Source organism: Melospiza georgiana, chromosome Z, assembly GCF_028018845.1.
Source record: "Melospiza georgiana isolate bMelGeo1 chromosome Z, bMelGeo1.pri, whole genome shotgun sequence".
Taxonomy (NCBI): Eukaryota; Metazoa; Chordata; class Aves; order Passeriformes; family Passerellidae; genus Melospiza; species Melospiza georgiana.
This window is the reverse complement of record NC_080465.1, coordinates 41,715,120-41,740,226: the sequence shown is the minus strand read 5'-3', so window position 1 is coordinate 41,740,226 and position 25,107 is coordinate 41,715,120. Positions and strand designations below refer to the sequence as shown.

Below are 25,107 nucleotides of genomic sequence, written 5' to 3'. Positions count from 1 at the left end.
AGTGGCAGGGGCCGTTCCGTGTTCCTGGGGCTGAGCATGTTCAGCTGCAATACAAATACCTACAGCGGTTTTGCGGTGCATGATCTGCGCCTCGGCTTTCCCCAGACTGTGTCTTACATGTGCCACCTCACTTGGAAATATTTCTAGTAGCTCCACATGGCACTGTGCCCTGAAACATTAATGTGAACCTCAAAAAAGGAAGTGCTGATGAAAAGGTTTCCGAAGAACTCCACCCAAAGTAGTTGTGAGCGATGAAATCGTGCCATCTCTTTTAACCTGTAAATACACTTTTCATTCTCGTCTTCGGTATGATGTTCCTAAATCTTAATAATTTACTGCTGCATATCCATCTCCCCTGATAGCTTCTTTAGTGGTTTTTTTCAGTATCTCACCTTAATTAGCTGAAAAGTGTAAAGTATTAGCAATGAGATTTCTGGACTCTAATATGTGTTAATATTTGCACTAATTGCTGTAACTGCATATGCATATGACTAAGCCAAAGCAAAACAGCAATTCATACAGTTTCAACAATTATATGTAATTCACATATCATTTAAGATGTTCTTTTGTATTTCTACTCTTTCCCACTTTTTCCATACACGTTGTTTTGGCAAATAATAAAAATTCTAATTTACCAAGGTTACTGGGAGCAGGCATCACTATGGTGATTTGGGGTCTGTAGACTCTACAAGTACATGTTACCACCTGTGCTGACATTGAATTCTCACATCTGCAGCTCTGGCGGTGGCCTGCCTCCCGCCTGGCCGTGTGCTGGAGTGGCCTCGGGGACAGCACTGCCCCCCTGCCCAGGAGATGGCAGCGAAAGCTGAGCGAGAGCAGCTCTGCCTGAGGGAAACGTTGTAATTGGCAGATGACTACTGAAGATTGCTACTGCAAATGCTGAAAATATTGTCAACTAATAATTTGGTTATCTCAAACTTGTTCCCGCTCATGAGGACACGAACCATTCCTTGGTAGCAATGAAGTAAGCTACTTAACCATGGCAGAGAAGTGTTGCCAGTTTAGGGACTCTCTAAACACAGATGCAGAGCATAGTGGAGACATTGCTTATTCTGTGCAGGGTACATGGTGAAGTTTTCCACAGATAAAGCAACCCAATCCTTGAAAATTTGCAATATATATATATATATATATATATATATATATAAAGCAAACATATAAATCACCGATAATTTGGTTACAAGTTACTTAGTTCTCTTTTTAATTAGTATTTCTACCTTGAATAAATTGAATGATTCTCTTGTTTCTCACGCTAATGTTTCTGCATGCTCACTGTTTTCAAGTAGGTGGGTTTCTTGAGATGGTAGTTCGTGAGTTACTGGTCAAAGTCTCTCACTGTGAGACTTAAGAGCCCGTGAATTGGCACTGATCCATTGCATACAAACCGCACCTGCAGCACCAGCCAGGTGACAAGAGGCACAGCAGTAGCCAACAACTCAACAGGAACTCTCAGGACCTGTAGTAATAGTACAAGGAGAAATGGGTACGAATTAATGGAAGGGGAATTTAGGTTAAATATTAGGAAGAAAGAGTTCCTGTGAGGGTGGTGAGACATTGGAACAGGTTGCCCTGGGAGGCTGTGGATGCTCCAATGCTGGCTGTGTTCAAAGCCAGGCTGGACAAGGCCCTGAGCAACCTGTTTTAGTGGGAGGTGTCCCTGCCCATGGCAGAGGGGATTGAGCCTAGATGAATTTTAAGGTCCCTTCCCACCCCTTAACATTCTCTGATTCTAAGACCCCAGACTATGCAGTCAAAGGCTAAGTTTTCCTTCATTCAGAGTCCCCGCTTTGAGGCTGTCTGGCCTTTTTGACTGATAGGACACCGTTTCACAACCCCCTTTTCACTCTCTGTAACTCTCTGGGCAAGTGACAGTTTCTGACTCTTGAGATCCTAACGTCAGAAGCGCACACACTCGGAGAAGTGAGTCCCATCTGATCACACACAGCACGGTGTGTGCTGGCATTCTGCGGTTCTGGCGAGCCCGGTGCCACCCGAGGGGCAGCGAGGCCCGGCCACAAGATGGCGGCCGCCGCTGAGGTGGGAGGGCGGCTGCCCGAGGAGGCGCCAGCGGAGCGGAGCGGCCGCACCATGGAGCGCCGCGGGAGCGGCGGCGACAGCGACACGGACAGCGACGAGACTGTCGTGGAGGGCTCTGTGCCGGAGAGCGATGTAGAGGAAGAGGAGTTCCGTAGGAGGAGGTGGTAATGCGGTGTGGCTGGGAGCGGCACCTGCTCACCTACGAGTGTGAAGGCGGCGGCAGCTGAGGGGGCCGCTCCCGAGCTGAGACTCTTCTCTTCTCTTCTCTTCTCTTCTCTTCTCTTCTCTTCTCTTCTCTTCTCTTCTCTTCTCTTCTCTTCTCTTCTCTTCTCTTCTCTTCTCTTCTCTTCTCTTCTCTTCTCTTCTCTTCTCTTCTCTTCTCTTCTCTTCTCTTCTCTTCTCTTCTCTTCTCTTCTCTTCTCTTCTCTTCTCTTCTCTTCTCTTCTCTTCTCTTCCCCTCTCCCCTCTCCCCTCTCCCCTCTCCGCTCTCCCCTCTCCCCTTCTTTTTTATTTGTTTTCTTTTGTTTTTTGTTTTCTCCGCTCTGTTCAGAGCCGTTTTATATGCTCCTGGACCCAGCATTTCGTAGCTCTTCAAATAGCTCCGTCTATTCTCACACACCTGTTGTGCCTCGGGGCTTATGTCGCCGGACCCACCATTTTATTAACATTTTAGCCAGAAGAAGTGAAATGTCCCAGAAAATAACTCTGAGAAAATAAGCACTATTAAATACAGTTTGTGCTAATTCTATTTCCTTGCAACTTTGCCTTGATGTCATTTTCATGGCATAATCTCTTGTATCCTTTAAGAAGTGGCAAGGATTTGAAACCACACGCAGACCTTTATGATGGCTTTGTGACACGGTAGTTCTTGGAAATACTTAAAGCAGCGAGGTGCCTCCCTAGTTATGGTTTTCTATGCAGGAAATCACATTACATGCCTTGAGTTTGGGGTTTTTTACTGTTTTTGTCAAGAGTTCTCCTAGGCGTGTCCCCACGGCAGAGGCTGGGACGGGTGCTCGGAGATGCCCTTTGAGTTTATGGGACTGTAATGCTTGAAGCTCCTTAACGACCTTTTTGTTTTATTTGTTTTGCAAAGGTTGGCTTTTCTTAACAAGGATATTGCTTTAACAACTGAGATAAGTATCAATAAAGGTAGGACAGATTCTTTTTTCAGTCTGTGTTGTTTTTCTTCTTAAACTGTTGCTTTGGATTTTGCTTGAGTCCATGTTTAAACTTGGGTGTTGCATGAAGTTCATATTTAGAACTGTGTGCTCTTTGATTATATTCTTAATTGTAGCTCATATTTTAAAACATTCTTCAGCATATTTTTAGTATTTGATCAGGTTTGCTCTTGAGTTCTCTCTGTTCTTCCTGTGCACTGTGACTGAGAATCCCTGGTTTGAGAAGTGTTGGAGCTATATATAGAGATATTACTTTTATTTATATTAATGCATTTTTGTGTATGTGTTTGTGCAGAATAAAATAAATGGATTCTATATGCATAACAGTTGTATGTAGCTCTAGCTGCTTATGGCATTTTTAAAACTCCAGTAATATTGTTAGTATATCTGTTCTCTTTAACATAAAAACTGTGAGTTTCTTTTTAACATAAAAAGTTTGAGTAGGGATATTTCAGTGCATTTTGTTTAGTGTATCATTAAATACTTTCAGCATGAATGAATGCACACTCATTTAAGATCTTAAAATATTCCATAATAACTCCTGTAGAGCAGGCTACATGAGCAAGCATGTTTTAGTGACATAATAGTTTAATATTACTTCCTTGACATTTTTATATGTTCCATTTGACTTGCATCCTATAGGTTTTATTTCAGTGATATTTCAGACTGGGAATACTTTAAGTGACACATGGTGTTCTTCTAGATTTGGTTGTGTTCCTCTTTTTGCCAGTTTGAATATCTGAATAAGCCATAATTTTTTATCAACCTGCCCTGAGTTAATACAAATCTTACTTTCAGCCCATTGAAATCTGCCAAAACTCCAATGGCTGTGATTTCCTAATGCCAAACCTTTTATAGTCGCTTAATGATCTTAATTGAGGAGGGCAGAATCATCTCATTTTGAACTTCCCTGTGGTAGTCCACTGGAAATAAATCCTTGCAACGTTCAACATACATGGGGCATGTCTGTTTGACTGTGTTCAGTTTGTGGAGTGGGAACTTATCTGGCAGTTGAGTGGTGAGATATGTCTCTGCAACTGTAATAGATTGTGATATTTTTAGCATTCTGCCTGCATCGTATTATATTTAGGAAGTTTGAATTAGAATTTCATCATTCACAGTTTTGTGCATACTTGTATAGTAATAATTTGGTGATGAGATGCACAGTATAAATATTAATTTGATTAGTGTTTTATTAGTGTCAGTAGCAACATCTTAGTTTTCGAGCATAGGATCCAAATTTAAGGGTTTCTCTCTTTTTAAACTTTTTTTGAGAGAAGATCTTCATTTGTATGGTCATTAAAGAAATGATGCCATCTAGGAGTATATTTTAGTCATATGGATCAGGCAGGTTACCAAAATTGCAGTTATTAGTTTAAAAAATAATAGGAAGGATGTAATCTCCAATGAAAAATCAGGGATGGTCGTGGAACACTAAGTGAAATAAATTTCCACTGCTGGCTTGTTTTATTAATTTCTATTTCATTCATGTAGATTCAAAATCTAGTGTGATAGACTACGTAGCCAGTCAAATCCATTACATATCAGAAGTTTTGATGCATGTAGCTCAGTTACTGAGTTATGTAAAAAGTTATGGAATATTACACAGAAATTAAAACAATCAAAATTTTAATTACTAAGAATTTCTAAGGATTTTTTTTTTTCCCTAGGAACTTTTTCTCCAGAAATCTGTTTTATACAGAAATTTGGTGACCACACATATTATCATAAGGCAGAACAGACAAACCCAGTAAGTCCACCAATGATAATGTCTTCTCTAAGCATATTTAATGATTAATTATTGATAAACCCGCTGGGGATCCCCTTGAGGAGATCTGGTGGTTTACAGCTGAACTGAACTTCATCTTGTCACCTACATAGCACAGAGTCTGCAGAAATGTATCAAAGTGTCTTCTCTGGTATTTCATGAGATTATAACCCTTTAAATTTGGGGAACAAGCCTAGGACGAAGATGAAGAAGTTGTGGAGCCCAGACTTTTTAATATGTCCCTTTCAGGAGCTGAAGGGTAATCATCTGGGTTGACTGTGCTAGAATACACCCTGCATTACTCAATATTAAATTAGCTGTGGTCCAATGATTGATCAATTGCTTCTTTCCAAAGAAAAGAGATAACAATCCAAAATGCAGAATAAATTGTCTGCTTGTATGATGACGGGGTAATTAATTTACTCTATGGATAATTCTGCATTCCCTAATCTGCTAATTAGCCTACCTTTTAATGTATTTACCATGGTTAATGTATTTACCATGGTAGCTTGCCCATAAACTTCCATTCAGTTGAGCAATTAGCTTTCCACCTACATATGGCAGGGTCATGAAACAATTAGAGACAAACAGGTTCTCTGCTTTTAACTGTGACTGTTACACTGTCTTTAGCTGGATTCACCAGTCCAAAGCCTACAGTCTGTGTATCCTTATTCTGGTAAAAGAGAGTTTTCTAAAAAGAGCTAGACTGCTTCCTAGATGACAAAAGGTACATTGAAAAAAGACATGCTTTTTGCGGAAGTGAATGTTTTACAGCTCATTCTAGAATTGAAAATAAATTTGTCTCAACTGACAGTGTGAGAAAAAGTGAACAAAATCCAAAAGATGCTGTTATTTCTGAAATTTTTCTCCATAACTTTATTTTGCTCCTTGAGTGTCTGAGGGTTGTCTTGATTGAAGTTTATTGTGATTTTCTAAAGATGAAGGGAATGATAGTAGTGCACTTTTGCTCTTTCCCTTTCCCCTCTGGGAGATGATCTCACTAGCTGCTTCTTAACCCTGGCCTTTGGCTTCCTGGTTCTCACCAGATTAGCCATTCCCAAGTCCAAGGACAAATGCCTAGTCCGCTAAAGAAAAAGTCAGGAAAGCAAAGAAACCTAGTATTTTTCACCAAATAGTTTGGGCAATTCTTAGTAAGTTTCGTTTTGGTGAAACCCGTATAGCAAGACACTGGCAGCTTGGTCATGCACAGCTTGGAGATAGTTTAAAATTTCAAGTTTTTACCAAATACTGTAAGGAGTGGTCTTGGCCTGTGGTCTTTGATACCCACATTGTACATAGCACCAATGTGGCTCTTCAACCACTTCTAGAGCCAACATGGAATGTGCTATTATAGAAGCTTTCCTTCTGGTATGTCCTCAGAAATTATCATGTATGAATACGGCATATATGATCACAGCATGTGATTTGATATGAGGCTCATGCAGAGTAAATGGCTGTGAATGGTTTTAGGAAAAGTATTGTCTGTTCCAGTTGTTCCAGAGAGTCTTAGCTTTCTTTGTACTTCAGATGGGTTGTTGGAGACTTATGATATGCAGTCCTGTCTTTGATTCCATAAAGTAAAAATTTTACTTAAGAATTTTCATCTACCAGAGATGCAGTAGACATATATACAGATTTTGTAGGATCCGGGTTCTTTTCAACAAATCATTTTCATTATCTGTTAACGTGGTATTCTACAGCTTGTTAAGACAGATGTAATAGTTTTAAGTTTGTGCTTTCCCCTTTTTTATATTTTTTTTTCTTAAACTGTTTGGTGAAGGACACCAGAAGTTGTTAGGTAACACCTAACAGCTTTTAAGCATTAGTCTTTTTTTGGAAAACATCCAGAGTCCGCTCATATATAAAGAAGTGCTCAAGTGAGAAAAAATACTGAGATTTTGCAGGAATTTCTTCACTAAAAATGAGGGCGGGATGAAATACTGATCCCAGCATTCAGTCAGTGGCCAGAAATACAGTTTGTGTAATGTATATGGTTTGAGAAGATCTCTCAACCAGTGACCAATACACTGATTTCGCTTAGAACCTAATTTTTTAGCAGACAATACAGCGTCTTTATCCGAGTTGTAGTGGTAGTTTGCTGATGTTTTAAAGCACCTCTCTGAGCAGTGTTAGCCAGTTAGAGAGGTTTAGTAGCTGCTCTGGTGTTGTCCTGACCTTGTTTGATCTCTGGGTAATGTTCTGTATAAGTATTCAGGCTGACTCGCCTGAAGGGTCTGTGTAAGCAGATAAATAACTTTCTGTGAACTATGTCATTGCCACGTTTTGCAATTACATCAGTCAATGATTGTTGTGCAAACTAAAGAATCTGTTCTGTTCCAGGGAGCCTTTTAGCAGTCCTGTGTCCTGCTCTTAAAGCAATTGTTAAGGTGTTTGTTTTTGCTGTGTGGCTAGTACCTAGTGTAAGCCAGAGAAATTGTCACATAGTGTCCTCTCCAAGGTGTTCTTAGAGTTGTCTAGTGCTGTTAATGTCCACTGTAAGTCAATGATTCATTTTAAAATTGCAGCCACTGTGTGCATAGTCCACTAGTAATACTCAGTCTTAGCTAAATGGTGTGAGAACCATTCTGCAGTTCACTTGACTATCTTAATCATTCCTAGTTTGCCTTAGACTTTCTATAAAGGCTTCTTTTTCCGTGCTGGGGGAGATCTCTGCATTATTGGCAAAGGTATGAAAAAGAGATCCGAGGTCTTTGTAATAAGAAGTTGGAATTTGGCTCCTACTGTGACATCAGTGCTCTCCTTACCCACCTGCTCTTTCCTGTGTTGGTTTGTGGCAGCCCTGCCACTCAGAATTGGTTGATATGCAAGTCTTGAAGTTCCCTAAATATGGAATTTATAGGGACATTGAGAGCAGTAAACTAAACATCACAGTCTTTGGAGCAGCACACTGTCTCATTTAATGAAAAAAAGTTATCAAAGAAAGATTGAAACTGTGAGTTGAAATTAAAACCTTGTGTTTTGGTCTTTTGGTGTATAAAACATCTTAAGTTTGGAGCAATTGTATCTTTGTTGCAACAGTTTGTTTTCCTTGTGGGTGAATGTTTTATTCTGTAGTCTTGATTTATTTTTCAACATTTTTGTCAAATAGTACAAGTAAAAAAAAGGTTTAAGTGGAATGCTTTTGTTTCTTAGTAGCAATGTATGTAATAATTGGATCTAAGAATTCCATTTCCCAACTAAGTTACAGAAGGAAGAAGATAAGCATGCAATGAAACTGAGAAAATAAACAGTGAAGTACTTACTAACTAGTTATGTTTTTTCTTCTTTCAGGTACTTCAAGAGGCATACACATCTGAGCAGTCTCAATCCCTACTGAAGTGAGTATAGTACATCACATAGGAATTCCAGTCAGGCATACTGTAATTAAATAATCCTGTTATACTTGCATTTGTATGTTATTTTATTCCCAGTGTTCTATTGAGAAACAGTGGCAATACTGTTTGAAAACTGATGAAAAACAGTTTTCTTGTTTGTTTAGTGAAGGATCTGTATTTATGTTGCCAGTAGTTCAGTGTCCAGTGTGGACCAAATGGTACTTGGATTTATTTTTGTTGATGGTCCTACTTTAAATGGTTTAAGAACATAACCAACAAGAGTAACAGAACTTGGGGAAAACCATTAAATGAATAAAAACTTGTAATAAATAATATTAGGCTTTTTGTTCCTGGAAACTATGGAAAGTTTTCAGCAGAAGATAGATTTATAACAGAAATATAGAAGGAAGTAATAAAGAATAGAGAAGGCCAGTTTTTTCACTTAGAGAACAAATGTGCAAACATTGCTAGCTCCACATAGGAAATCCAGAAGTCTTATTTATTGCATGTCCTTGCAAAGAAAGGACCTCTAAAATAACTGCAGCTGTTTCCACAGATAGCAGCCAATTCAAAGTACTGTAAAAATGTTCCTAAGATGAGCAGATTGCAATTCTTTAAGATTTTTTTATTGTATTATTTAATCCTAGGGATTGGATAAACCATTCACCACCTATGCCTCATTTTTCATTAAATTCTGCAGCAGAGGAACAGCAAAATGATTCTGTAGGTATGTTGTATTTGTACAAAACTAGGAGTTGCTCCAGCTGAGGCAAAATAATTTGAGAAAATAATTTTATAAGCTGAAGGTGAGTATCCTTTTAAGTTTATGCAGAATCTGACTATACTTGTTTTTTACAACAATTGTTCAGTTTTTATAGTCATGGACTGCAAGTTCTGTTTTTGTAAGTATTGTGTTAGGATTGTTAGAAGAAATAACTGTATTCTCAAGCCAGTAGTATGTATCAAATTTAAAGTTATTTCATTGCTGTGGAGTTTTCTGATAAGGGTTACAGGCCACATGATGCTTAAATACCTTAAAGATGTGTAAGGTAAAAAGGTCATGGAGGGTTCCTGCTTGCTTCTTTCTAACATACTCAGGAATCAAAGGCATCTGTGAGCAAAGAGAAACAAAAATGCTACTGTTCCTCTGGCCCATATGGCGTGTGCTGCTACTTAAGTTGTCCTTCCATTCCTCAGTGTTTCCAAAAGTGCAGAACTAACCCATCTGTTTTGCTGTCTTCCACTTGAGTTTATTTTTGGTAATCCAACAGAAAAACATTCACTTTATTTCTGATTAGGAAATTGCCACGGAGTCACATGAATGTTGAAACAAGGTGATGAGATCAGGGGGTTTGGGATCATTGCTGTCCAGGGGCAGTAAGGTATTGAATTGTTTTAACAGTATTGTCTAACTGCACTGTGATTAGAGAGGACAGAGGCTAGGTCTTGTCATGTGAAATGGGCGGCAGTTCCATCTGCTGATAGTCTTTGGAAACACAGGACTCTAAATTACAGTGAAGAAATGTGACAAAATAGCTCTGGCATATTATTTGGTGACTAACAGAGCCTAACCAAAGATTTTATTGTTAGTTCCCATTAGGAGAACATGACTATAGTAATTTTTAAGGTTTGAAACTTAAGTCTCAATTAGGAAATTATGCCATTTTTTAAAGAGATGATAAGAACTTTCAGAAGTGGAAAGTAAAACTGAAATATTTTTCTGTTCTCCTAAATTTAGATATCGAATTGAATGGATTTCAAAAGGATTCAGAAGAAAAGGTAAGCAAGCATGTAGCTATTTACACTGACACTGAGCACATTGAAAACAACTTTAAAGCTAAGCTTTATTTTCTGGTTTTTTGGTAAGAGCTGTAGTTGCTGAGCTTGCAGTACACAAGGGTAGAAGCATGGCAGTGAAAGTGAGGTGGGAAGGACATCATGAGACAGAGTCTATAAAGGCTGTTACTTAAGCTAAAGTAATAAAGACACTTAGTAGCTTAAAATGTTCTCCACCAATGAAAGCTATGAGACAGACAGTGCATTTGGATGATCTCTGAGGATGAAGAGGTTATCTGTAGCAGTCTTTTTGTTTGGGAGAGTCTTACTTGTGGTCAGAAATAGGTAGTTAGCAGAGTTCCTGCTGTGAAAGACTCTGCTTAATGGAGATGTCCTATCATTATGACTGTGTCATCTAGTCCCATTGATTTGTACCTACAAATAAAAAGTTAGGGTTCTATATAAATCAGTTTTACTTGACATTTTTGAAGGGTCCTTTTTGATGTTTATGTCAGGGGAAAAGCAGTTCTTAGCAGAATTCACCAAAGGCAGATTTGAGACCAGTATTGATACAAAAATTGGCCAGATAGTAACTTTTTAACACAGTTGTGAGGATTTGAGAGCAGTCATTCTTTGCTGCAGCAGGATCCTTGGAGGATCCTTCACTCCATTGAGAGCCCTGAGCATCGGGTGGACAGGCATTGTCATACATACCAATCCCGCATTCATTAGTATCCCCCCTTACTTGATGTACATCTATTACTTCATCTACATAGTTGCACCACTTATCAGAAGTCTTTGTGTGGTTCTTTGGCATCTTCTTTGGGTGTTTTCAATGTCCTTTTTAGGTGCCTATTCCTTGACCCCTACTTTTGAGTAAGCACAGTATCATTGTTTTACTTAACTTCTGCTTCATCACACTTGCAGAACTGAGCTAACGTCCTGTTTGCGTTTTGTATGGCTTCTGTTTGCCTAAGTTACATCCTTAATCTAGTTCTCCAAGACTGTGCTGCTCTATTCTTCTGTCTTTATCAGAGTAAAGTGCTGTTCTTTTTTGCTGTCCCTATTGCTCATGTCTTCCAGCAAATATGAGTGATGACAGGGTGACATATTCCATCTCAGAACAAAGGGGGAAAAATGAAATCTCTAAGGGTTCTAATTCTCTAATTCTTTTCTGGAAATATACAACTATTAATATAAAACTATAACTTTACTAAATGAAACATTCTTATTGTACAAGGTTAGTCCCATAGAACAAACTCTAAATGCCTTGAAACAGAGATTGCCTGTTATTAATAACCTCTGGAGAATAGGCAGATTGAATGCATTGGGAGTATCTCCAGAGAAGATATTTTAGGACCCTGGAGTAAGAAGACTGGAAATAATCACTACAGTGGATTTTACTTTTTGATATTGGCTGATGTTGGCCCTAAGCAAGGTCTGAGTCCTGCAGAAGGATCTTTAGTGAGATGAACCAATGACAATCACAGGCTTCCATGTATTGATTTGAAGCAAGGTCGGGACAGACCCCTTGACAACCAGCAATGAGTCACTGAATAGTTTGGTTTTTTGTGTCCCTGAAAATACAAAATCTATAAATTACCATCTGTGCATAGAGTTCTGACACCTCACAATTAGTCTTGCTGAGTTTTCTTGGTTTTGATGACGTAGCAGCACTGATTTCTGTTGTGGTTGGTCTGTCTATAGTGGGGCCAATACTGCTCAGTGTCTTCATTAGTGGCCTGGAGAGCGGAACACACAGTATCCTCAGCAAGTTCAGAAATGGTGCTGGAAGAAATGACTGATAGAACAGACAGTTGTGTTGTCATTCATAGGGACCTGAAGAGATAGGAAAACTGGGAGGAGAGGAATCTCATTAAATTTGTCAAGGGGAAATGCAAGAAGTTCTGCATCTGGGGAGAAATAACCTCAGGCACCAGTACAGTTGCGGACTAACTGACAGGAAAATAGCTCTGTCAGAGAAAGACTTTGGAATCCTGGTGGACTCTCTACTCTGCTGTTGTGGGACCCCACCTGGACTTCTGTGTCTGGAGTTTTGTGAACATGTCACATTTAAGGGTTGAATTTCAGTTGATTTTGGGGATTTTAGAATCTTGCAAAATTTCACCCACTCTTCGACACATGCGTTGAGCCTTTTCCTTGGGAAATTTGTAATACATGTACATGCTGCTTATACCATACTTCTTCAAGTAAAGGAAGTTATCACTAAAGTCTGGATGAATTAGAGAAGTGGTGTAAAAATAAAATGTAATTCAATAAAGCAAAGTAAGAAGTAATCAGTACTTAGAAACAATTTGATGCACATGTAAAAGATAGGAAACAGCTGGCAGGGGAATAATTTTTCAAGAAAGAAACAAGGATTTATACTAGCTTGCGAACTGAACCTGGATGTATGCAGTCAGATTTCTGCCCCTACTGCTTTGTTGTGTGTGAGCTTTATCTAAATCATGTCACCAGTGGTTAAAGGTTTCTTGCATTGCCTGGTATTGCCACTTGCTGGCAGCAAGATTCCAACAATGCATTGAAAGAGATTTTCTTAGTTCCAGTATTACTAAGTACAAACACTATTATATAGAAATATTATATGGAAAAAATATTATTTAGGTCTCTGGAGGCATCATATATGTTTTTTTGCGGAGCATTTAAGACAAGGATGGGGAAAAATTAGAAAAGCAATTTCTTCATGTAAGAATGGGTGCTTCTGTTGAATGTAGCTCAAAATTATTAAAAAAACCAGCAGTACAAATTTTCCAAGAACAGTTATGATTTTGTGCTCTGTACTCAGTGTGGAAACCACACCATACAAACTTCTCAAAATCCTAAAGTTTTGAACTGAAGTTTGTGAGACACAAATCCTCCATATCTGTATTGGATCCACATAAACATGTAATCACAAAGTTATTGTGAATATATGTTTGCTCTCATTATTTCTGTGTGACAGAAATTTTGGGTGACTTTCTTTTAAAGCTTATAACACCTTCAGGTTATTTGCTGTTGCCATTGGTAATGACATAATATCTTTGACTAAAACAGATATAGTCTCTTCTGCCCTGGATTTTCACTGCTATAGAAGTCAAGTGCTGAAGCTGAAACTTCTTTTGAAACTGAGCTCTCAGTCTAACTCTTGTTAGCATATTATATGAAGGTAGACTTTGAGTCTTCCAGGTTTTGCAAAAGTTCATAATAAAATATACACATGTATAAAGAAAGAGAGATGACTTCTAAAGTGAATTTTAGTTAAATGCTTTTTAGTAAGAGTTGCTCTATTCTTTTTTGTAAATTTTAAATTTAATTTTTAGATATCACGAAAATTAAGTAATGAAGATTGCTGTCCAGAAATAAGCCTCTATCTTCATGATCCTGTGGAAGACATAATAACAGTTCAAGAGGAGCAGACATCAGAAGATACAATGCCACGTGTTTTAGATTATTGCCACAGCACCTGCATGACCATTATTGACACAGATAACACAGTAAAAGAGCATTCCCTTAATAATGATACAGATCTTTCACTGTCATCCCTAGGGAAGATTTTCATGGATGTATTTGCTGAACTGAATATAGAGACTAGTGAAGTTGACATCAGTGATTTGTTGAGGTACCCTAGTGATTCTGAGAGTCTTAAAGTTAAAAACCCATTGCCTGACAAGCCAGAGTGTCAGGGTCATGCCTGTTCCGTCGATCCATCAGCAGCTGAGAGCAATGAAGTCCTGCCAGTAGAGCTTGTGGTGCCTCTGAATGCATTGTCAGGATCAATGGTACAACCTGCCATTCCTCTGGTGCCAAATGAGAGACGGCTCAACACCAAGGAAGAGCAGCTAAATTCAGAAACCAGTGTTTTGCAGGTAGATGATGACTGTACTCAAATAACAAATGTGATGGAGCCTCAACTTGCTGCAATTCAGGTGGAAGAAGTAAATGCCTTCACAGGATCTAATTTGCAGAGCACAACAAATGAGCAAGTATAACCACAATTTAATTCATATTTGAAATTTTATGTTAATCATAAAATATTATATGAAGCAGCCAAATTAATTGAAAATGGGAATCTTAATAAAGAATAAACTAGCATCAGTAATTTGCATGTTTAGGTAATTTCAGTTGTTTTTGTTTTAAAAGTCCGTACTGTATTTCCTGTTTGGATGTATTCATGTTACGAAAATAGCTAAGCTTGCTGGGATGGGAAATCCTAGTGAAGTTAGTTTATTGACTGATGTGGAAACCTAGAATCAGCCTGGGTTTTTCAGAAACTCCTAGACCGCCTGTACATATTCTGTGTCTCATGTTCTCTCCAAAACACCATTCTGTTATTCATTGTAGCATACTAGTATATACCAGCCAATTCCATCTCCAGGTTCCTACTGCATCCTGTTCTGTTTATGATACAGGCAATAGTGTGCTGTTTTCTTTTGTCATAGTTCTCACTGCTGTAAATGCAAATGCTTTGCAAGTATTACAAAATAGATCACAGCTATGTCTTTCCTATAGACTAGAAAGATTATTCTGTGGGTATTTTTTACACATGTATTTCGAAATGTTTTTTTGTATTTAGTTCTGCCTGTGCAAGACATACTGAAAAAACTGAGGTATATGTTTATGTTCCTGTCTTTCCCTGAAGAAACCAGTATGTACAGATAGAGCTTATGATCCTTCCTGTTGATTCTTGTGCTGTAAAGGTGTTCTGTAACATGTCATTTCTGCTCAGTAACTCCAATGCAAAAATATGGAGAGGAGCATGAAAGGAAAGCCATAGTTTCTTCCTGTTTAAATTATAATCAGGGAAAGAGAAGGACAGATAGGAGACATAGATTTATACTACAAACTATATTAAGCATCTCTTGTAAACCTGCAGCGTGATTCTATGCTCTGTATTGTATTCGAATTATCTGGAGCTGCTAATCAATGATCAGGCATGTAAAGCTGGCTATTTAAGGTAGTTATACAACCCACAATGGCATAAAGCATCCAAAAACTATGAGTTAATTCTTTCTTTTCCTAGTAGTATTGACAGAATATATCAGCAAGTAAATGTGGCACATTAAATGTGCCACAAAGATGGCTAATTTCAAGGTGCTGAAAGGTCTGTGGGTCAATTGTCTCAGAACCATAGCACTTTACAAAACTCTTTCAGTGATGTATTTATTTCTGAAATTTGCAGCACAGCTGTGTGAAGATTAATATATAGATTTACTCAAAATTGCAGTTAAAATTGAGAGGCAGAGTTTTGTGGAAATGGAGATCTCAACCCTCTTGTCAAACAGCAATCAACCTTATCTTTTCTTTGTGCCTTTATCTGGTTTTCCTAAAGGCAGAAGGTAAGGGACAAATTAAGAAGAAAAAAGAAACAGTTAATTTGTTAGTAACCGTTGAATTGTAACAGTATACTGTTCACCATGGTTTTTTTCTCACCCTTCTTTCTTTGGAGTATTTTTGTGTTGAAACAAGTATCGAAAAGAGGAGAGTCTGTACTGACTTGTAGATGCAATCAGGATGCTGGACATGCCAGATATTTTAGTATATGGTCTCTTATAAAGCAAGTGTGCAATTTTTTTTCCTTTGAAATATTTTCTTCTCCTTCTCTAACCCTGCTCCCAGTCGCAGATGTGGATCCATGGAAAGTACAACTATGATAGTTTTCTAAAATAATATATTTGACTTTTTGCAGCTGCCATACAACCATTAATGATAGGAAAGACCTTTGGGATCATCAAGTCCAATTATCCAACCATGGATCACTGTGTTTACCAGTAAGCCATGTCCCCACATGCAACATCCACCTGTCTTTTGAACATTTCCTGGGATGGTGATTCCACCACTTCCCTAGTCAGCCTGTTCCAGTGCCTGGCCACATTTCCAGTGAAAAAAGTTTTCCTCATATTCAATCTAAGCCTGCTTTGTCACAAGTACAGGCCACTTCCCCTTGTCTTATTGCTTTTTACTGGGAAGAAGAGACCAGCCCTCACCTCACTACAAAGTCTTTTCAGGTAGTTGTAGGGAGCATTAAAGGTGCTGCTGAGAATCCTTTTCCTCAGGCTAAACGACCCCACATCCCATGTTAACATGCATTATCTCTTGACTCAGAGGGACCACTTCTGAGAGGACAGTTCCCCTGTTTAGTAACATCTCTGCTAAATATGACAGTTAAAAAAATTAAATCAGTGCATTCTCCACTTGTGTTTGTATTGCAAAAAAGGACTAACCAGTTCTCTCACATCATTGTGAAAGAATTTCTGTGCGTGTGTGCTGAGGGTGTGTCCTGAAAGCTTTCAGCATTACTCAAGTATGTAATAAACTAATTAAACACAGGTTTCAGGAGCTTGAATGATGCATGACAGCATGTCCCACTCATATAGCTAAAACAGTGAATGAACTCAAGCAACTCCAATTAACTGCCATGCAGTGACCTGTCTCTAGGGTGGGATTGGAGTTAAGTCTCTGGTATATATGAATCACTTAGATTCTCCTTTGCACAACTTGGGATGAGGAAGAGCTATCATCTTGGAGTAGCTCTTCCTCTTTACAAGCAGTGGGGTAATGAGGATGCCTAGTGTCATCTACATGCCTGGCTTTTAGAAGGCTGAAGGTAAGTGAGGTGAATCTCAGCTGTAGTGGCTGTAGCTCACTGGTATATCTTTAGAAATAGCTGCTCAGCTGGGAGTTACTGAACTTCAGGTGAAACAGGGATCTTACTTTGTGTAAATTTTTTAGGCTTCTGCAGCAGTGAGACAGTATGGGCTATCTTAAGACATCTCAAACATCATCTTATTTTTTAGGATGGGAGCTCATGTCCATTGGACACTGAAATTAATCTGTTGTCATTTCAAATGTCCAGTCAAATAACTTTCAGATAGAACAATTTTTGTTTGCTGTCATCCAGCCCAGATTTATATTTGAAGTTGTGACTCTTGAGTACCCTAATTCTCTTGGTTAATTCTGCCAGGAACACATTGCATGGCGTACTACTTCAGGATTGCCTCTCCTGTGGCAGCCTCTGTCTTTCATACCTGTAGAATTCCAGTTATTCACTGAAGCAATCCCTCAGTTCTCTGTGGGCATACAATTTAAAAAAGAGTGTTCTTGGAGCTCTTTTATATATGGCCTTTGTTTTGACTTCATGTCTCCCAGTTGCTTCTAATATTTCTTTTTTTGTCACAGCCTGTGGATGGTCAGCAGAGAGAGAAAGAAGTAATGTCAGATTGCTTGGATGCCACCTTTAGTGAAAAACAAACTGGTGAGGGACATTCATATTCAGTGGAGCCTGCAGCATGTGTGGAAACAGCCCAAACAGCATCAAGGTAAGTGAGACCTCCTCAGGAAAGTACAGAGATTGTTTCCTCTCATCACCAAATTCTGGAAGAAACAGCAAGAATGGTTCAGAGTGGCAGTATAAAAAGAAATGAAGCTAAGCATTTTAGGTATGAGAAATTTATGCATAATAATTCTTATATTATTTTATATATATTAATGTAATAGATACAATGCATGTGGACTACTCATTTGTCAATTTAATGACTGCAAATGATCAAAGAGAAAGATTTTTACTCTTTATTTAAAGATCTGGGAGTTAGTTTCTCTCCTGATTTACTCCTTATTCAGTACTACCTAAGTTAGCCTGCTATTACAGAGTTCCTTTTGAAATCAAATGTATTCATATTCTTAGCTCTACTTTAGACATTGATTTATATAAAGAATATTTTTGTTGATACTAAGCAAATCTCTTGTCAGTAAAATTCAGAAATCTCCTTCTGAAGACAATCAGGATCTAGAAGCCATCATATGGCAAGAAATAATTCTGAACGAGTATGCAGAAGCTAATCAGAGGAGAAGGAGCAAGAGAATTGACAACAAACGGAGTAAGATACTCTATGTTTTTATAATACAGATTATTATTTGAGTAACTATACTGAATCAAATATAGTTAATAATTTTTCCAATATATTGTGGCATGGTTTTATTTAAAAAATATGGTGTAAACATTCATTTTAATAATTAAAGTTATTGATAATTTCCCTTATTCTGTAAACCCTTATATTAGCAACCTAGCAGATTAACTTGTTTGCATAAGAATCATGAGATGCTTTTCAGAATTCAACTTTTATTAGTGTTTTATTTGAAAAAAAATACGGTATGTACTGAAAAGAAGAGAATTGTTTTTGTGCAGAGTGAAAACGTAGATCCTGAGCTCCATTTGTTTATCCTTCTGCCATGTAGTGTTGTGTGCAAAATCATAGTCAGAGCAGTGCCATCCCCAAGAATTTACCTATACAAAATGGTTTATTCTATTCTGAATGCCTGCGGTTGTTACCCTGTCTACAGGATTAGAGGGCCTTTACTACCACAGAGCACTCTCTTTTCTCTTTTGAAGTATTTTTATTTGGAATATTCTTTGTTAGAGAGACAGATTGCTGATTTTCATCCTTTGAAAGTACATGCAGAGAAGTTCTTGGCCTTGCAGAGGAATTTTATGGGAGCATAAAGAATTTCCTCACTCAAGTCTTCACTCCAGCACCTTTAAGATTAAGTCTTACCTGTTGGATTTTTTGATTTTTTTTTTTGTTTTGTTTTAAGTCCACTCAAATTGGGTTTTCCCACTTACATACAATCATTTAAACACACAAAATTTGTAAGTATTTGAGTTACAACAGCTATATTATAGATCTTAAAAAACATGAAGAAGTCCACTTCCAATTAACAGGATTTAATTCTCTGTTGCAGGATTTTAATTATTCACAGTGGAAGCACCATTTTGATGAGATTTAAAGTTGAATGACTAACTCATCTATTTCAAATTGACTTGCTATTTTCCACTCAATAAACAAGTTACTGATTCTTTAACATGGTTTCTACAGAAAGAATTGCACTGTCTATAGAGGTAGCTTCATGGTAAACCAATTCAGCAAGCTTACCTCCCTTTCACATCAGACTTTTTAAGAGCCCATGAGTAATCTTGGTTTGGTAATTCACTCTAAAACCTGCCCCATAATAAGTTTTGGTTTGGGTCTGCATGTGTCACTTGTTTTGCACAAGGTCAGGCGCATGGAAAGCTCTAGGGAAGGCAAGTGGATATAGTGGGATATAGATCCCTTCAAGGAAGATTTTAATGAGGTAAAGTGTAACATAAAACTGCACATGATTCTGTTTATGTCTGCACAGTTTAATCCCTCCTGAACAGCTTGGCTGGTTTAGACCAGCTTTGACTAGTGACTGCTTGTCTTAAACAATTGACGTCTTACAAGGCTGGACTGCGGAGAGGGACTGTGTTCTCAGCTGAGGGAAACCCCTATCTATTAAATTCTAAAAATCTACTCAGAGTCAAGAATTTAAGAATGTTTTGAATCAGTCCAAGCTCACAGTGTATCACAGTGCACAAACATCAGGCTGTGTGAGCTACATCTCTAGAAGAACTATGGGTTTTAAGGTCTCTTTCTGGTGATATATATATATATATTGAATTTTGCCTTTTTTGCTTTTATGTATTCTCTATATTCTTTACACATATATATGTATATATGTAGCATTGTTGCCCATTATTGTATTTGTAGTTAGTCTGTCCTACTATTTTTCCCTACCTTTTCCCTAGCATGATAGGCAGAAAGACAAAATACATTCCAAAGGTTCCAGGCTCGGAGTCTAAGGCCCCTGTCATATCTTGGTTCTTCATGGGAGCCAAGGTTGAAACCAGCTCTTTGAGACACATTTTCATAAACAAAATTTAGTTCCTGTCTAGGTGGGAGGATTCAGAAAAGAGTTGAACTGGGCAGGAATTACCTCACCACTTATGTCTCTAATTGAGGATTTTTGTCAGTTATGTTAATTTGCTAAACTTATAAAACTGTATTTACCCCATGTGGGGATATGGATTTTTCATATCTGCCTCTGGAGGCCTCCAATAAGGACCAGCCTTTATATTATCTCCTATACTAATATTGCCTTGAAAGTATGGGTTTTTTTTCATTTCTAGGTTCTTTAAGGCGTCACTGGCACCTGGGTGGAGTTTTAGGTCCTGTGAGGCGCACCTGATACAGCTTGTGGAGAGGAGTAATGTGTATAGTCCTAGGAGTTTTTATGAGTAGATGAATTAATAGTCTAGGCCTGCACTATGTTTATTCTTCAAATGATTCTCCTGGTCTTTCTTCCTTTCTTTCTTCCCTCCTTGTTTTTCATCAGAGGCGGTAGCCAGGATACTCTTCCCTACATATTGGAATAGCAGTGCTGGTGAAGTACAGAACAGCTGATCTGTGTATTGGAAATAATTTAAGCCAAGCTGAAAAGTGTGATGACTGCATAATGGGAGATAGTGTTTGTTTTGTTAAATACTAAACTAAACATTAAAAGCAGTCTCTTCTAAATTTTACTTTTTACATTTAGACCTCATATTCACCTTTCATTCAATGCAGAAATGACTGAGCTGGTTGTGAAGTAATGAGAAAAGATAACCTGAGGGAGCTAATATCAATCCTAGTGTAAATACTTTCTCATGAAGCAGAGACTTTAAAAGATAGAAGAGTAAAAAAGAATGGTGCATAAATTTTACTTTTAAGATAAGTTAAATTACTTAATAACTTACTAGTTATTGAAATGGTCACCTTATTATGATTTGAATGCAAAATAGTGATTTTATTATCCATTGGGAAGCAATGCACCTTGCAAAAATGTCATTAGAAACGAAAAAATCTGAAGTTAAAACATTTCTACATACTCTTATTTCTGTGTGTTTAATTTCAGTTGGAGTTTTGTTATGAAATTCACTATGACATCTTTTATTAAATGGCATTATTATTAAATTTGTGATTATTTTGAGATTTTCCTTTTTACTAGATTGATTGAACATTTGTTTCTTCAAGAAGCTTATTTACTAATTTTGATATAAAGTGAAGCCAAGATAAGAGAGAAAAGATCTCTGTGCAACAGATCTTTTACATTATTTTTCAGAACGAGAAGCCCTTGTTAGGAATTCCCTAAATCCAGCTCGCCCCCTTTCACTTTCCACAATCCACAGGAAGAATGTGTATGGTGAGAACTTACTACATAGAGCTGTTACTCACCAAGACATAAACCTTGTACGTAAGATAATAAAAGCTGGTGGAAATGTAAATGCTCAGGATTATGCTGGTAAGTTGCAATTGTACTAAAATACTATTTTCAGTACAAATACCTGCCTATAACTAATAAAAGCATATATTATGAGTTTTTGTCATGGAAAAGACTAAATTTGTAACTGGTTGACTGATTATTAAATTTTTATTGGTTTAACTTAGTACTTGTTCATGGGAAAAGATGTAGATCTAGTTATAAAAGTATACAAGAAAAAAAAATTGTGAGGGAGAAGTTAAGCACTTGAAAAAGTTACAAAGTGATGCAATTAGGTTTATGTGCCTTAGTTCAATGATTCCATGCATACTTATCACAAAACAGTCATTAAATACAGTTCACTAAATAATCACTTTCATAGGTTTTAAAGTTGGGGGGCATTTTTTGTCCATTTCAGGGGCCAACTTGATATGTCAAGATAAAATTTTTCCTGTTAAATTTTTCCAGGAACTTTTTGATTTCACCCTTTACATCTTGAGAGAAGTTGAGCACAGCTTTGAATTTTTTAAGTTGTGATTACTTGGTGTTTTCCAGTTTTTCTTTGTTTTGGGCAGGGAAAAAATCTTGACGAAGAGCAACCAGCTGTTAATGTTTTTATTAAAGCAATTGGCCTTATCCAGTTTTGTGGATGTTACTTTGTGTCAAAGACTTCACTATGCCTTAGTTATTACTTGGTTGTTTCAAATATTAGACTCTTCTTAATCTGCATTTCCCTGTCTCATCCATTAGTCTCTGAAAAATTTCCATAACAAAAAAAATGTTTCAGACAGCTGGCTCTTCTGCTAGAAAACTTCATTCTTACAGTCTTCCATATTGTGCTAGAAGCTAGGATTTCACAACTGTCCTGTGGGAAAGAAAAAAAATGCATTCTGCAGTCATAGTATAATTGTATATTCTGCAGTCATTGTATAATGCAGGCATATAATGGACCAGAATTAAGGTTGAAATTCTCTGTCTTCTGGAATATATTGAGAGATAGGTTGGGTCAGCAGCAAATCTCAGACTTCTACAGCAGAGACACTTGAGCTAACAGAGTGACTTGTAATATGTACTAATGTGTGCTGGAGGCAGAGGAGAAAATATTTTGTTGGTAGGGTTCAGACCCTGTGTTGACAGCTGAGAAGTGCTGATAGTGTGGGTTCAGCTGTGGCCACAGTAGGCAAGTGTACTAAAGTGCAATGGTTCTAGATTTTGGGGTCACAGCTGCTTGCTTTTTCTGCCTTTATGTATTTTGCTAGGCCACCATCTATTCATACCCCAGATTCTGGCTGCTGGTTCTTGTGGCGCAAAAGGAGCAGAGCTGCACAAGATATCTTTTAGTTGTACCTCCTTGAAGAGATAAGAGTTTGACCTGGCCCTGCTTCTTTTATTTTCAGTGAGGCAGGTGAAATCAGAAAGACTTAACAGACTTGTGTCATTTTGGCACGCAGTTTCATCTTGGTTTCTTTGCGTCATTGTTCTGAATATTATATACTGCCTCTGTCTGTTCTCCTTCTTAAAGCTTCCCCCCAATGATTATCCATATCTTAGCCTAGTATTCTTTCCTTATTCCTATGCTATGGTACTCTGCTTCAGTACCTTACTGAGTTTTTGGGATCTTCTGTTATTTGTTTTGTTTTGGGGTTTTTTTTCTCCTTTTTTTTCCCTGGACATCAGCATGTAGGATATGGCCAACATATTAAAGATACTGTCTTGTACTTTAAGTTTCAGTCTTTACTCACAATGTCCTGAGGGATCTGAGAAGCAGTTACACTAAAACTTGTGTTTCTTCTTGATTTGGAGCATGCACAGTGTCCTTGCAGACTCACGTTGCTAACCTCTAGTGATTATTAATTGAATGTGTGGCAATTTCAGTTTTTCCAGGTCTTGTTACTGGATCAGGTAGAGTATACTTTTTATTGAAAGTGAAATTAGTGCATTCCCCTAAATGCAAATTTTTATTATCTCTTTAATAGATTACATAACAGACCTGGTTACTAGGAATATGCAATATTCAGGGCTGGGTTGTGTGTGAAAGAGCCTCGAAAGTTTCCCTCTAGTGAAATTAAGATAATTTTCCTTAATGGGACTTAAACAATCTTACTAACCTCTATTAATACACATATTTAGTATGTGAATTAGGCCCTAACAAACTTCTAATAATGGAAAATTGTTGAAGATCAAGACTATCCATCAAAGCGATCTTCTGGAGGGCGTGTTACTTTCAGAGCTGGAAGTTAGCAAGTGGAAAATCCTCTGTGTGTTTCCCTTATGTCTCTCACCCTGCATGTTTAAGGACCTGATGCATGGTTATGCAAAATCCAGTTCAAAGACTAGCATTCCATATTTTTCCTAAACTGCTCCTTCATAGAGTAGAATTCATGTGATATGTTGGGTTTTTTCCATATATCTGGGCATGAATATGCAATTTTACTAGGGATTTTTCATTTATTTGAACACTCGAACAATTCTTGGATGGCATTACAAACATTTTTGTTTGGTAGTAATGCTTAATGTCTTTATTTTGTCACTTGTTTCTTACTTACCCTTTTCAGCATAGCCATGTAAATAAAAGAGTGCAGTGAAAAATTGCCTTGTCCTTAAAATAGCATATATGTTTTATTCCAGGAGAAGTTACTAAAATATGGGATTAATAATTTCTATTCTCTCCTTTCATGACAGAACTATCAAATCTAAACCTACTGTTGTTACTGCAGCATCTACTTCCTCAGTAGGTACAAATTTTGGCGAAACCATGAGATCTCCCAACCCTTGTGACAGTCTCATAAACATTTCTTCACACATCTTACTGGAATGCATCAGTTTTTACCATTTCAGTATACTCTGTGAAGTCTTCATCAGAGAGAACCTAAAAGTGACATAAATTTCTAGAATTTTTTTCAACCGAATGTGATATACTTTTTTTTTTTGTAGGCTTGACTGCGCTACATATAGCAAGTGTGGAAGGCTTTTATGAGATAGCAAATCTGCTTTTGAAAGCAGGAGCTGATGTTAATGCTATGCAAAAGGAACAAATAACACCTTTGGAAGATGCAGTTAAGGAAGGCCATTATGAGGTAGATCTGAATTGAACACAAAGTGTGATTTAGGAAGAGAAGTTACTGTTGTTGTGTCTGGAAGGTCACATGTTTTTGTACATGGCTGGTCTTTTTAGATTATAGGTAAATTCAGGAGCTTGCAAGTCCTCTCTGCCTGGTTTCTATTCAAACTGCTCCATGCTTAAGATTTGTCCAAAAGGAGAAATTTTTTCTAACTGTTTCATACAATGGTTATACTACTGAGGAGAAGATTGCTACTGCTTAATACAACTTCATTCACTGATTCTGTAGTCACCCTGCAGAGTAACTTCTGATTTGAGCAGTCTTCTGGACTATTAATGACATTTTTTTAATGATTAAGAATAGGAGTCATGGATATATGGCAGGTCATCACAGCCATGCACACCCATGTGTTAACACAGAACATGGAGGATTATGAGGACAGCCTTATATTTTGTAGGGTCTTAAACCGAACACTAACTGAATAGTCAGTTTGATTTAATGGTAAAATTTCTTGCCAAATGCAATGTTTTCATAAGCCTGTGTCTGAATTGCAGATACTCTTTCAGTCTGGTGGTGGTCACCTCCACCTGACTGTGCATGTTCCTAGGTTAGCCCAAATTTGTGTCGGAGTTCTGTGTGTCCCTTTTATCTGCTGGCATTTTTTTTCTATAGACCTGCTTTATGCTGCCTAATTATTCCTCATTTCCAGATTTTAAAGGGTTTTTTGGGGAGTTTTGTTCCTGAACATTTGGTCTTTTTCACAACTGAGATGAGACTTACTTTGTTTCTCCTGGAAAAGTCTGTCTGGAGCAAAGGGGAAAGGTGGACTTCTGGTT

At 37.7% G+C, this 25,107-nt stretch overlaps 1 protein-coding gene across 1 annotated transcript in view; it reads left to right on the top strand.

Annotated features, from left to right (window-relative positions):
• The first annotated feature begins 2,618 nt into the window (after positions 1-2,618).
• ANKRD31 (ankyrin repeat domain 31) overlaps positions 2,619-25,107 on the top strand; it is a 62,809-nt gene continuing 40,320 nt past the window's right edge. The window contains exons 1-11 of the mRNA XM_058043950.1: positions 2,619-2,853; positions 3,155-3,210; positions 4,910-4,989; positions 8,299-8,345; positions 8,990-9,069; positions 10,081-10,121; positions 13,439-14,101; positions 17,295-17,434; positions 17,865-17,992; positions 21,072-21,251; positions 24,144-24,286. Coding sequence (XP_057899933.1) covers positions 2,828-2,853; positions 3,155-3,210; positions 4,910-4,989; positions 8,299-8,345; positions 8,990-9,069; positions 10,081-10,121; positions 13,439-14,101; positions 17,295-17,434; positions 17,865-17,992; positions 21,072-21,251; positions 24,144-24,286 — 1,584 coding nt within the window. The 5' untranslated portion in view covers positions 2,619-2,827. The remainder of the gene's footprint in view (positions 2,854-3,154; positions 3,211-4,909; positions 4,990-8,298; positions 8,346-8,989; positions 9,070-10,080; positions 10,122-13,438; positions 14,102-17,294; positions 17,435-17,864; positions 17,993-21,071; positions 21,252-24,143; positions 24,287-25,107) is intronic.